Below are 13,983 nucleotides of genomic sequence, written 5' to 3' on the forward strand. Positions count from 1 at the left end.
ATCCTCCCTACTGTGGCACAGACAGCATAAGTAATTCATTAACAGTTGTATCATCTTCCACCGGGGATGGGGATGGAGAGGGAGAAACACCCCAGAGGAACCTGAGGCAGCGACAGAATGTAGCAGGGATGAGGGTGGGCCGGGGTGGGCTCCATCCACCACGTGGAGATGCTTAGGGTCTTTTCCGCAGTGTGGGCCAGCTCTGGGGTGAGGCATGGGATCCATGCGTGTGTGAAACAAGTATCTCTAAGTTGGCGCTCATCTTCCTTGGTCACAGCCGGGAAGGGGACTAACACTTGTTGACTACCTGCTGTGTCAGGTACTTTGTATCAGTGGCTCTCAACTGGGGGCGATTCTGTCCCTCAGGGGATGTCTGGCAATGTCTAGAGACATTTTTGGTTGTCACCACTGGGGAGGCTCGCGGCTAGGGGGTATGGTGTGCTGGTAAATGTCCTACAATGCACAGGATGGCTCCCCACAAGGAAGAATTATCTGGCCCCAAATGTCATAGGGCTTTACATACACTTTTACATACATTTTTTTCTCTTACAAAGATTCTCATTTACAGAGATTTACAAAGATTTACAGATTAGGCAATTGAGGCTCAGAGAGGTGAAGGGTCTTGGCCAAGCTCACCCAACCAGTTAGCTTTGGAACTGGGATACAAAATGCAAGCCTGTTTCATTCCACAGCCATGATGCTCCCACTATGCTCTCCCCTTGTGGTAGACAGCAGTAATTTAAAGATGAGGCTACTGAGGCTCAGAGAGGTGTTGTGACCAGTCTAAAGTCACACAGCAGAGCTACTCCAGGGACCTGTACAATTTTCTGAGAACCTTGGGAGCCAGCCATCTTTTGGACACAGTTGACTCTCCTACTCACATCTGGCAGGCTCGCCTACCTCACACTCTTTACTCTCCACACAGGGGAGCTTCACTCACCTAAGGCCTACATCAAACGCTACATTGTCCCAGATCACAAAGAAACAGAGCTCCAAGAGGGCGGAAGCCGCACCCCCCCACACACCCCCGCCTGTGTCCTTAGGCACTTGGGGTATTTACCCAGAGGCCATTGCGAGAACAATCCTGGGTGTCTGGAACAGAAGATAAATAAGCAATAATGTTCTAGCCTAAAGGATGATTACAGTCTCCAGGGGGGATATTATATGAATCAGCTAACCCACTGCAGAGACAACACAATCTCTGGCCAGTGAACGGGGACAGGTTAGGGATTGTGTGGACAGTTTGGAGAATGGGGTCAGGTCAAGAGGGCAGTTCACACATGCAGTAATAATAATTAAGAACAAACATTTATAGAGAACTTTCTAGGTGCTGGGCACTGTTCCAAGTACTTCCTGTGGATTCACACATAACCCTGTGCAGAACCCCAAGAGCTAGGTACCAATAATATTCCCATTGTATTGATGGGAACACTGAGGCTCTTGAGACTAAGAAACCAGCCCAAGGTCACCCAGCTAGCAAGTGAGGGAGCTGGGATTTGAACCTGAGCAGCTAACTCTAGGCCGCAGAGCTTCCTCATCTCTCCATACCTTCCTGGGACATTTGTCAGCTGGTTCGCTGATTATCAAGGTCACACAGAGCAGCCTGGACGAGAAGCCGGGTTTCCCAAAGCCTTATCCCGGGTGGTGGGTGGACGGGAGGGGGGCGCGGGCAGAGCCACTGCCACTTGATTAGTAGCTGGAGAGCAGATAGTAGTTTCTTCTGGAAAAGGTGGAAAGAGCAGGGTCATCTCATGGGGGCAAAGAAGTTCAGAAAGAAAGAGAAAAAGAAAGGCAGGAGAGAAAGAAAAAGGAACAGGCAACAGAAAAGAGGGAGTAAGAGACAGAACGAGAGCGCCGCGCGTCTTCAGCCCCAAGGTCGTGGCAGCGCCCGAGGGCACCCGCAGGGCTGGGTGTCCCCGAGGCGGCACAGCGGGGGCCGGGCCCCCTCTCCCCGGGGTGGGCGGGGGCGCGCTTGCTCCCGAGCGGCTCCGCGGCGAGCTTTTCCAGCCGGGTGTTGACTCCGCTGGAGCTGCGGCGCGGGGCCGGGGCCGCGTGCGGGTGCCTGTGCGCGCGGGGTGTCGCGGGCGGCGGGGTGGGAGTGGCGTAGCCCGCGGCGGCGGCGGCGGCGGCGGGGGGGCGCCACGAGTCCTGGCGCGGAGTCGGGGTGCTCACCGCGGCGTGCGCGCCGCCTCGCGCCCTCCCGGCGCCGCGGGGTCCCTTCCGGAGGTTTCCCTCCCGAGCGCCCCCGGCGCCCCCGCCCCGGCCGCGCCGAGCCTCCGACGGAGCCGCCGGGCGCCGCGGCGCGTCTGCAGGGGGCCCCGTGCGCGCGCCGAGCGCCTGTGCGGCCCGAGCGCGGCGTGGCACTTGGCAGACGATCCCTGGGCGGCGGGGGCGGTGGCGGCGGCGGGGCCCGCCGTCTGGGAGCCCCGAGGGCCGGCCCCCTCCCGCCCCTCGTCCAGCCCCCGCGCGCTGCCTCCGCCCCCGGCCCGGGCCGCCCGCCCCCAGGCCCGCCCGCCCGCCGCGCCATGCGCCCGGCCCGCCGCTGAGCCCGGCCCGCCGGCGCGCCCCGTCCGGGATGGGGCGCCTGGACGCCTGAGTCGCCTTTCGGCGCCACCTCCGCGCGGGGAAGGAGCCGGCGCCCGCGGCCGCGCCAGGATGGAGGGACCCGGCGGCAGCGATCCCGGCGGCGACGGGGCTGCGGACGGTGCCCACCCGGACCCCCGGGCCCCCGGCGCCGCTGCGCCCAGCTCCGGCCCGTGCGCGGCCGCGCGGGAGTCAGAGCGCCAGCTGCGCCTCCGCCTCTGCGTCCTCAACGAGATCCTGGGCACCGAGCGGGACTACGTGAGCACCTTGCGCTTCCTGCAGTCGGTGAGTGTCGCCCGGGGAGCGCGCGGGCAGCCTCCGCTCCGGCCACCGGCCCCGCTGCGGCGCGCGGGGGCCTCCAGCGCGGGGCGGTCCCCACAACCTGTGGCCGCGGCCCCCGGGGGGCGCGAGAGTCGCCTCCGGGGCGCCCCGCGGGGCGCGCGGAGAAGTGGGGAGATGCCGGCTCCTCCGGAGCGGAGCTGTCGCCTCCCTGGCCGGCCCGCGGTCCAGCCCCGACCCGGGGTCCCCCGCACTCCGTTTCCCCCTTGCGCGCTGCCCTTTTGTCTTTTTCTTTCCCCCTCCCCGCCTTTCGAATAGTTTTAAAATTAGTTACATCCGTGAGGCAGGGGCTCTGGGACCCGTGCGCCGGCAGCTCTCGCTCCTGCGTTTTTCCCCGGGGATTTCTTGGCCGCCCGGTGCGCCGCTGCTCATACAGGACGGACCCTAGAAATCCTGGAGCCCAGCGCCTCGCCGCGCCGGGTGGAGTAGGATAAAAGCCAAAGCCCGGAGGAGGGCCAGACATCCACAGAACCCCAGGGTAGCGCCCTCTTCCCCACGCACACGCTTCTGCTGGAGCTGGGAGAGAGTGGGTTTCGAACTCACGACTCGACAGTCCAGCTCCCACCCCCCATCGCCAAGTTGCAAAACCACAGAGTCAGACTCTAAAATAACAACTGAGCGCTTACTATGTGGCAGGCGCCTGTATGTGTCATTAGAGGGTTTAACCTTTACAAGTGGCTCTTGAAGTAGGGACGAGTATTTGCCCTATTTTTTAGGTGGGAGAGTTTAGCTCCAGAGAGGTCGAGTAACTTGCCCAGAATCACACAGCTGGTTCGTTGGGGATCCCGGGTTTTGGACCAGGCCAGTCCGAGCCGGTGCTCTAAAACTCTATGCTGCATTTTTTTTTTTTTTTCTGTGAGAGGGAGGAAGGGGGCACTTCCCTACTCTCCTAGGAAGTGAGAAAAGTGGCCGGAGGGTGGAGGGGGTGGGCCCGGCCAAGCCTCCTGCCAGTTAGGAGACTGCGAGGGCTTTCATCTCCGTGCCTCCTGCTGGGACCTCATTTACTCGCGTCTCTGCCTTAGGAAGTCTTTTAATCCTGGTTCAGGAAGGGCTGGTGGGGGCCGGGGTGGTTCCTTCAGAGCCCCAGAACCCAGCTCGGCAGCTCCCCGTCTCTGGGGGAAGCGGGAGACTCTGGCATCCTCGGCTTGGGGGTGCAGCCGGGGCTGTGTGAGGTCGGAGTTCCAACTCAGGGAGGAGAGAGCCCTTCTCTCTGTGAAAAGAGGGGTGTGTGTGTGTGGGGGGGGGTTGTGCAGAGGCGTTGAAAACCATTTGGCTAAAGGACTCTTCTAGAAAGGCATGTGAGAATAAGGCAGGGTTGGGGTTTCTTTCACATCTCTCGCTCTCTCACAATGGAAAAAAAATTCTGCTCGGTTTGAAGCTGGCAGTTTCTGAATTAAAGGTGTAGCAGCCCTGGCGTCTGTGAGCAATGTCAGATTCTGGGGAACTCCTCACTTCTCCTTCTGAACCACTCCCTGCTCCTCGGTCTGGACGAGAAAGAGCAAAGACAAACTGATTTTTGTCTTAATGGGAAAGAAAATACACCCCTTCCTCCCACTCCCTTACCCTGGATGGTGGTGCATTTCAGAGCAGACACAGATCGCGTTTGGGTTAGCTGCGGTTTTAAATTGTCCACATGTAGAGTCTGGGGAAGCAAGAATAATGGAAATTGATTGGAATCAACCATTTTTATTATTAAGAAACGGGAAAAAAAAAAGCTTTCTCTACTTCCACATTGTCTGCTTGGCACTTTTAATTTGCTGAGTTCATCAGTTCTTTCTTTTTTTTTTGGTTGACCAGTCGGTTCTGAGATGAGCTGGTTCCAACTTGGACGTCCTGGACCAATCATGCCACCTGTCCTGGCCTCAGTTTCCCCACCTGTAAAACGAGGGAGGGGAATCTGGGCTTCCTTTCTGCCTTGTCCTTTTGGGTGTCCCCCAGCTGGTGCCAGACCCGGACTGATTGTGCAACCTGGCCAGCCGTATACCTTGTTTGGGAACTGCAGGAGGCCTCTCTTGTTTTGCTCCGTCAGAAATGGCCCCTAAACAACCCATAGGCCTTTCAGTTTTGAAAACCCAGGGCTTGGAGCCTCAGGAACTGCTAATTACCGAGGCTTTCCACGGCGGCGGCGCTGGCAGCCTGCAGGTAGTGATTCTCTGTCTTCCCACTCTCTCCTCCCAGCCTTTATGCTGCCGAGGGATTGTTCCCGCTCGGGAGAATGCTCCGTGATCCTTCCCTGCTTTTAATTCCGTGTGGCACAGGCGAGTCTCCCAGGGTTGCCCTGGTCTCCTTACATCCCTCGTTTCAAGGTCCTGTCACCAGGAGCGATGAAGCCTTTGTGATAGACTGAGCGTTGTGGAAGACGCAGAAGAGCCGGGTCAAAGTTCCTGCCTTCAGGGAGGGGACATTCCAGGGAGTGGCAAAATGAATGTTTATGAAAATGCAAGTAGGTCTTGCAGCCAGAGCTCCAGGGCCACTGGGCACTGGAGCTAGACTGCTTGAGGTCAAGTCCTTGGGCTATGTGACCTTAGGCAAGTGGCTTAACCTTTCTGAGCCTCACTTTCCTCATTTGTAAAGTGGGGGATGATAATAGATCTTATCTTACAGGGTTTTAAGAGGATAAGTGAGTTATATAAATATATATAAAGCACTTAGAACAGTGCCTGGCAGGGAGCAAGGCATATAAATATTAGGTATTATGATTTTATTTTATTTTTTGTGAGGAAGATCAGCCCTGAGCTAACATCCATCCCAATCCTCCTCTTTTTGCTGAGGAAGACTGGCCCTGGGCTAACATCTGTGCCCATCTTCCTCCACTTTGTGTGGGACGCCGCCACAGCATGGCCTGACAAGCGGTGCTTCGGTGCGTGCCTGGGTTCTGAACCCGGGCTGCCAGCAGCGGAGCATGCACTTAACCGCTACGCCACGGGGCCGGCCCCAGGTATTATGATTAATTATTATGTTATGTGATAATTAAAAAAATAATACAGATGTTTAGGGTTAAAGGATTCCAGCATCCAGTGAGCAGGAGTAGTCAGGGAGGGCTGCCTGGAGGAAGTGAGATCTGAGTCAGCCCTGAAGGAGAATGGGGACTCTGAGTGAATTTCCTTTTGACCGTCTACACTCCGGAACCAGTGGTTTCGTTTGGTTCCGGGCTTGAGGCTCTGCGGTTCCTCTAGAATCTCCCTGTCTTTCCCCACCTCCTTCAGGAACTGGATTGCGCCCCTTCCTCCATCTCCAAGAGGGACTGATGACTTTGGTGCTGTGTGTTGTGTGTGTTTAGAGTCACAGAGAGGCAAGGAGAGCCCTCTCGTGGCCGTGCTGGATCTCTCTGGGGGGACCCCACAGAGGTTGTAGGGGAAAATGCCCTGGGTTTTGACTCCGGACCTTGGATCTCAGCATTTAGCAGCCCCGGCTGTGCCGGGTGCTGCCCGTGTGCTCTTGGGCGGTGTTGATAGTGCCGGGTGCTGCCCGTGTGCTCTTGGGCGGTGTTGATAATGATCGTGACAGTCATTATGTGGAGAAGCTGGCACTGATTCCTCATTTGCTGTTCTAAGCACTTTGTGTGTATCAATTCCTTTGATCTTTCCAGCACCCCTATGAAGGGAGTGCGTTGTTATCCCCATTGACAGATGAGGAAACTGAGGCCAAGACAGTTGAAGTAAGCTGCCCTAGGGCGTGTAGACAGCAGTGCTGGGATTTGATCCCAGGCTGCCGACCCCAGAGCTCATGTCCCTAGCCGCTTTGCAGACTGCCTCTGGCTTATGAAGGGCTTGGCGCATGATTGATTAAGGCGGCAAAACTGGGATTCGAACCCAGGTCTGTGTGACCCTCACCCTCTGCCTGCACTTCCTCCGCTGACTTCCTCCTCTGACTCTTCTGCAGAACAGGCGGAACTGTAGAAGAATGGAAATCTTAGGCTGCTGGGTTCCTCCTCTGCCCTCCGTGTCTGCTCGTGGCCTGAGGGTTGAGTGGGGGGCTCAGGAGCCGGGCTGCTGGTGTTTAGATCCTGGCTTTACCCCCAACTGACTGTACATGGCCCTGGGCAGGTCACCAGCCTGCTCTGTGCCTCAGTTTCTCCATCTGTACAATGGGCATAGGATGGCACCTGTGTCATGGGGGTGTTGTGAAGCTTAAATGAACCTGTGGTTAAAGCTCTTAGAACTGTGCCAAGCACACAGTGGGTGCTCAGAATGCTGTGGTGGCTTTTTGGTGGTGTGCAGTAGTGGGGATGCAGATAGGTTGTCTGTTTGGGGCTCAAAGTGTCCCCTCTTAAAGAGGAGGCCGAGTGAGCTATGGGCCCATCTGCCTCTTGGTTGGATGGGTTTGGGGTCCCTGCTTGCACGGGGAGAGACCTCAGGGGCAGGTGCCAAGGGGGGCCCCCTGATGGCTGTGCCAGCTGGGCAGTGGTGGGCAGAGAGGGGACCTGTGGAGGATGGGCAGAGAGACTGCTGGGTGGGGCCTGGTCAGCAGCTCCCCAGAGGGCTCCCCTGGCTGAGGGCAGAGACCTGTCACTCCCGGACACCCAGGGCGTCTGCCCGACCCGTGGGGCCGGGGTCCCTGAGGATTAGGCCATGTGGGCAGAAAGCTCCCAGAATGCCTTCTGTGGTTCTGCTTTTTGAGGGTAGGAGCCCAAAGCTTTTCTTCTCAGTGGAGCTCTGCTTGCCAAAACAAGAAACTGTGGTTTTGTGTTGTCACTATTTTTTGTTTTTTTTGAAGATTCTGTACTCCTAGTCTGACATTAGGGAGCAGAGCCGGGGGTAGAGGGGGGATGGGGAGCGCGTTTTCAATTCTGCAGTCATTGACACAGAATGATCGACGAGTGACTTGGGGGATTGTCATGTGGTTGTGTTGTGAAAAAGTAGATGCTAAGAAGTGTGTGTAACATAATTCCACTTGGGGAAGATAAACAGTAACCATAATATACACACGCACATTGTGTGTATAACATTGCACAACATTGCACGAGCTTGGGGAAGAGGATGGAAAGATGTGTATCTTGTGGAGAAAGGCAGGCAGGAAGATAAAAAAAGAAAAAAATGTGCTAAGAGATCCTGTTTGTAACCCTTTTTATATAAAAGTATGCATATAATGTGAAAATATTTTTTAAAACATGCTGACAGAAAGAATTTATCTTCAGCATGATTATTAGATTAATGCAACAGCAATAGTAATAATATAATTTGCTAATACTTATATTGTGTTAAATGTTGGCATGCCCTGTGTAAAGCATACTCTGTGTATCAACTCAGAAGTTTCAACTATTACCACATTTCCCGTTTTACAAATGGGACAAAGGCACAGAGAGGCCAAGTCAGTTTCCCAAGATCACACAGCCTGACAGAGTTGGGATTTGAACCAGGTAGCCCACATTCTTTATCGCTACCCTGAGCTGCCCCAACATGACGCTGTTTGTGACCAAAATCACTGCCCTTGTGAGACTTCCGGGCTGCCCAAGTGGGCAAGAATTAAGCCTTAAGGTCCAAATTATCCTAAATGCCAGAGAGCCCGGACCGGGCCACTTTGTGTCGGGCTGAACATCATGAGGAAGTCGGTGGCAATCCTTTGATGATAAAAACCTAAGTGTCAGCAGGGGGTAGATGGGGCGCATCCTTTGTGTAGGGCAAACAGAGGCCCCAGGTACAGGTAAAACCAGAAAGAAGGTCCCTGCTTTTCTCAGCGTGCAGGTATTTATGGAGCACCTGCTGTGTACTCCAGGCAGTGTTCTAGCCCACGAACATGCAGCCATCAGCAGGGCAGATGTGGTCCTTGTCCTCATGAGAAGGACGACCCAATGGAGATGCTAGAACCTGTGCATTTGAGAGAGGGTCACTTCGAATAAGCATCCTGGACACGCGTTCGCTGGTATTGCCGTGTTCGCCCTCCTGACTGTTTATCTGTCACTGTAGGAAGAGGTGGGTGGGGTTGGAGTCCCTGGCTTTTGGAGGCTTCAGGGCGCCTCTTTCTTAGAGAGTGTCCCCCTTTATCAAGCCGGCGAGCGGAAGACCTGTTGGACTCGGGGCCACTCCCTCACATCAAGAAACCCACATCCTCTTTGCTTCAGAGCCCTCCATGTCTCAAAGCTTTTGCAAGTTAGGTCTTTGAAGCGGGCTTTGCCTGGCTGTGGAACTTGACCTCTCCGAGTTTTGTGATTTCTCCACTTTTTTCCAGCAGACACAGGCTCTCTGGCTGGAACCCGGGCGGGAGGTGGGTGATCAGGGTGGGCTGATGCTCAAACCAGCGTGCGGTGTCCCGCCGGCCTCGTTCCCCGGGCTCAGGATGAGGTCAGAGCTGATTCTAGCCCCAGAGTTTAGGATACAGAGAACTTGAGCGTAAGCTGGGGGTGTGTGAATCTCCTTATTTCACAGGGGAGACCCCAGGGCGACCCCCTGCAGAAGTTGTGGCCCCCAGAGGGAGGTGAGCTCTGGTCAAGGGTGGTGGCTCTGCAGCTGGTCAGGGTTCCATCCTGAGAGTTCTGGAGAGAGGGCTTGAGTGGCCCCCGTCCTTCTCTGGGGAGTTGTGTTTCAGCCTGGATCAAAGGTCCCTCTTACAGAGGTTCCGCAGGGGGCATTTCCAGCCCTAGCCGCTGGTCCTGGTGGGGGCTGTCCTGTGCATGGTAGGATCACTCCTTGTTGTGGGGGCTGTCCTGTGCATCGTAGGATGTTTACCAGCATCCTTGGCCTCTATCCGCTAGATATTGGAGCACCCCCTTCCTCCAGCCGGAACAATCCAAAAATGTCTCCAGACACTACCACATGTCCCCTGGCTGAGAACCCCTGTGCTAAAACCTCCTTTGACCACCAGTTCTCTTTTAGCCACGTTAGGGCATTTACAGGCATAGGTAGAGGTGTATGGAATCGATGCGTGTGTCTGTGTGTGTGTGTGTGTTTACGTAAGTAGCATGATAACGGTTGGTTCTGTTTACCCAGCAGTGTGTCTCTCGGGTCCATGGTTTAGAGCGTGGACTCTCGAGACAAACGGCCTGGGTTCGAATCCCAGCTCTGCCCCTGTGTGACCTTGGGCAAGCCCCTTTCCTCTTTGAGCCCTGGTTCCCCGTCTGCGGAGTGGAGTGATGGGAGCCTCTTGGGTTGCGGTGAGGAGCGGGTGTGGTCGTCCATGCGCCTGGCACAGCTGAGTGCGGAGACCGGGTCAGTCTCCCCCAGCCCCTGCCTCAGGCTCTCCTGTCCTTGAGAGGAAGCCCCCGGGGAGGAAGGGAAGCCCTCCAGCCTCCCAGCCCTGTGTGGATTCTTAAGTTTATTTTTATTTTCTCGGCTCCTTGAGGACCAGAAGGGGATCTGCTCGCCCCTCTTTTGTCTTGTGGTTGACGCTCAATCTGTGTGTTTACCTCCTGGTTCCTTCCCCGGGGCGGAACTGACAGACAATCCCTTGAATCTGGGCCAGGGGAGGCGAGACTGTTTCAGGCTGGCGGGACTGGGGCCACCACGGCTGGTGGAGGCAGGCGGCCGTCAGCCACCAGGATCTGGGGTCCGTACTTTCCCCCTTGCTGGGGTGGGTGGCTTCTGCAAGGAGCTGTTCTGAGGAGGAACAAGGCCAGGGCCAGAGCGGGATGTGGGCAGTCAATGCTTTCATTCACAAATTCACTTACTCATTCAGTAAAAGGACATTAAGCACCTACTGTGTGCCAGACTCTGGGCTGGGTGCTGGCACGTGGCCAGAACAAGATGGACAAGGTCCCTGTCCTCATGGAATCTTCAGACAGTACAAAAAATGATCACTTGAGAAAGTGACAAGAGGTGTAACAATAATAACATAATCCACTGAGGCCCTGCTATGTGCCAGGTACTGTGCTAAGTGTATAGGTTATCTCTTTGAGCCCTTGCAGCAACCCTCTGAGGTTGATATCATCGTTACACCTATTTTGCACATGGGGAAGCTAAGGCCCAGAGAGGTTGAGTAACATGCCCAAGTCCACACAGTTGGGGAATGGACGCATCAAGAAGGAAATAAAATGGAGATATGTTGGCCATAGGGATGGGCGCATCTCTCAAGATAGAGTGGTCAAGGAAAGCCTCTCTGAGAAGGTGGCATCTGAGCTGAGTCCTGTGGCAGAGAAGGAGCCACTTGTGGAAAGAATCGAGAGAAATGTGTTCCAGGGCATGTGCAAAGGCCCTGAGGCAGGACCATGCTTGGCTTGTTTGAGGAACAGTAAGAGGCCAAGGTGGCTGGAGGGGAGATGAGGTTGGCCTGGGTAGCAGGGGCCCGGTGGCTTGGGCCTCATGCATGGTGCGCAGTTTGGGTTTTATTCTTAGTGGGGTGAGGATCCCCTGGAGCGTTTCAGCAGGGTGTGGCGTGGTCTAATTGATGATCTGAAAATCAGGACTGCACAGTGCGCTTCCCCAGGTCTCCACAGCCACCTCCTGCCTCCAGCCTGGACCCCCATCCAGGAAGAAGGACCACACCTTCCCTCCCCCCGCAGATCCCCCGTCTTCTCCCTGGCTGCTGTGTGACCTGGGCCCGTTTGTGTCCCTGTTTGGGTCTCAGCCTCCCGGTAGGTACTGTGTCTGAGCTGACCACACCTAGAGAGGAGTGTGGGCCCCCGTTTGTGGCCTGGGTGTGGACAGGCGCTGGTGGCCGAGGTGGGAAGGACTCTTGATGTGAGATGGGTCCCAGCTCCCCGTGAGGGAGGAAGGCACCCTCTGTTTTCTCTTCAGGAAACTAATTTGCATGATCGAAAATCTGTCTGGTGGCGCCTTCGACCCCACCCTCCGCTCACAGCCATCATCACACTTTCTTGCTGTTCGCTCTCACCTCCACCCCGTGGGGGCCGTGTTTTTCAGACCAGCTTCCTAGGTGAGGAACGCTGAGGTGCAGAGGCTGCGGTGGCCTGCCCGAGGATGCACAGTTGGGACATGGCCAGGACTGGGGCAGTCACCCCTGCTGTCACCCTGGCCTCCCACGTGCTGGTCCCCATACACGGCCAGAGGGACCCAGTTAGCACTTCAGTCAGTTCAGGCCACTGCCCAGCTCGAAGCCCTCCCGTGGCTCCACCTCCCTCAGAGTAGCAGCTGAGTCCTTAGAACGGCCTGGAAGGTCCTGCAGGATCTGCCCCTGTTGCGTCTCCGTCTCCTCTCCTATTATTCTTTTTCTCACACAGTTGTTTTTTTTTTTAATTGAGATGTGATTCACACACCGTAAACCTCACCCTCTCAGCATCCCATTCAGTGGTTTGAGTGTATGCACAGAGTTGTGCAATCATTACCGCTGTCTACTTCCAGAATCTTCCTCCCTCACGCCCCTCTAGCCGCACTGGCCCTCCTCACACCCCAGGCCTGCTCCTGCCTCGGGTCTTCTCACCTGTTCGTCTGGAATGCTCCTCCCCGCCCCCACCCGCATCCCTGTGGCTCACTCCTTCAGGCCCTCGCTCAGGGGTCATGTTCCCCATGAGGTCTTTTCTGCCCCTGCCACCATTCAGAATTGTACTCCACCCTACTCACCACTTCCTGTCTCCTTTTCCCTGCGTTATTTGTTATTCACTTTGTCTCTCCGGCACCAAGAGCAATGCCTGGCACACAGTAGGTGCTCATTAAATGTTTGTTGAATGAAAAAAATGCTTCTCTGTATACATGTTTTTGTTTTCCTACATAATGTGATCATCTTGATTTATATAATTGCTAAATATTTTCTTGCAGACTTTTGGGGACCTGGGACTGAGATAGTCTGATGTTCTCTAACATAACCAAAGGTATAGGGGGCCGTATGGGCTGAGGGGATTCGGTGCAGGAGAATTTTCTGCAGTGTGGTGTCGTGCTCAGGCGCCCGGGGTCTGGCCTGTGTCTCTGCCCCTCAGTGGCTGTGTGACCCTGGCGCTTCCCCTTTCTGGGCCTCGGTTTCTTCATCTATAAAATGGGTTGGCACACTTCGCCCAGTGCCTGGCACATGGTCAGGCTCCAGGCAATGGTAGTGGTTGTTTTTTTAAAACTATTTATTTGTTTTAGATTCTTAGTATTTCCCTACTTTTTGTACAAGGACAATTACAGGGTCTCATCTTGAAAAAACTGCCCCAGATCCTTCATGGGGCTTGAAGTAAGCAGCTGAACTCGTTCTGACCAAGTGGCCCCCTGCCCTGGACTTGGTCTCTGCACTCTGAAGGCAGCTGGGAGCAAAGGCGTCTCAGGGATGACTGTAATTTGGAGCTAGATGATATTACCCATCCCCTTCCCCAAGGAGCACACCCAAAGATGGAAAAAAAGAGGTCAACTTCTCAAGAATACACTAAGGCCCCTCCCACTGTGAAATCCCTCCACGGACCACAAAGGGCACACAATCAGCTGCTCCCCACTCGCTGGGTAAGACCGTTATACGTCCTACTTCGTCTGCATCCTCACAATTGTGCACATGAAGAACTGAGGCCCAGAGAGGTGAGGTCACTTGCCTGAGGTCACACAGAGATGACATGTTAGTGCTCTATTGCCACGTAGCAGATTACCACAAAGTTAGTGGTTTGAAGCAGCACTGTTGGTTATCTCGCAGTTTCTGTGGTCTCAAGTCCGGGCACGGTGTAACCGGCTTTTCAGCTCCGAGTCTCGCGAGCTGCAGTCAGGGTGTTGGCCAGGGCTGTGATCTCGTCTGAGGCTTGGGGGCTGCTGCTTAGGTTGTTGTTGGAATTCAGCTCCTTGCCGTTGTAGGGCTGACGTCCCCATTTTCTTGCTGGCTGTTGGCTTGCGATGGCTCTCACCTGCTAGAGGCTGCCCTCAGGTCCCAGTCATGTGGCCCTCTCAAACATGGCCCCTTCTTCACAGCTGGCACTTCTCGAGAATCCCTCTCCCTTTGGGAATGGCCCAGTTCACCCCCCAACCCCAACCCCTTTTTTCCAGTCTCTTTTTAAGCGCTCACCTGATTAGGTCAGGCCCACTCCAAGTCAACTGATTTGGGACCTTAATTACATCTTTGAACTCCCCTCACTTTTGTGAAGTACCCTAATTTAATCACAGGAGTGAACCCAGGCAAAGTCCCATCTACTTGCAAGGGTGTATACACAAGGAACAGGACTCTTGGGGCCCATCACAGGATTCTGCCTAATGTCGTGGTGGGTGGTGGATTTGA

At 55.3% G+C, this 13,983-nt stretch overlaps 1 protein-coding gene across 3 annotated transcripts in view; it reads left to right on the top strand.

The window, feature by feature from the left end:
• Nucleotides 1–2,441: 2,441 nt before the first annotated feature.
• PREX1 (phosphatidylinositol-3,4,5-trisphosphate dependent Rac exchange factor 1) overlaps nt 2,442–13,983 on the top strand; it is a 193,435-nt gene continuing 181,893 nt past the window's right edge. The window contains exon 1 of one of the 3 annotated variants that reach the window (XM_058562512.1): nt 2,442–2,868. In XM_058562512.1, coding sequence (XP_058418495.1) covers nt 2,656–2,868 — 213 coding nt within the window. In that variant the 5' untranslated portion in view covers nt 2,442–2,655. The remainder of the gene's footprint in view (nt 2,869–13,983) is intronic. The other 2 variants (XM_058562513.1, XM_058562511.1) reach the window with 2 other exon arrangements.

This window comes from Diceros bicornis, chromosome 19 (assembly GCF_020826845.1).
Source record: "Diceros bicornis minor isolate mBicDic1 chromosome 19, mDicBic1.mat.cur, whole genome shotgun sequence".
In the NCBI taxonomy this organism is placed as follows: Eukaryota; Metazoa; Chordata; class Mammalia; order Perissodactyla; family Rhinocerotidae; genus Diceros; species Diceros bicornis.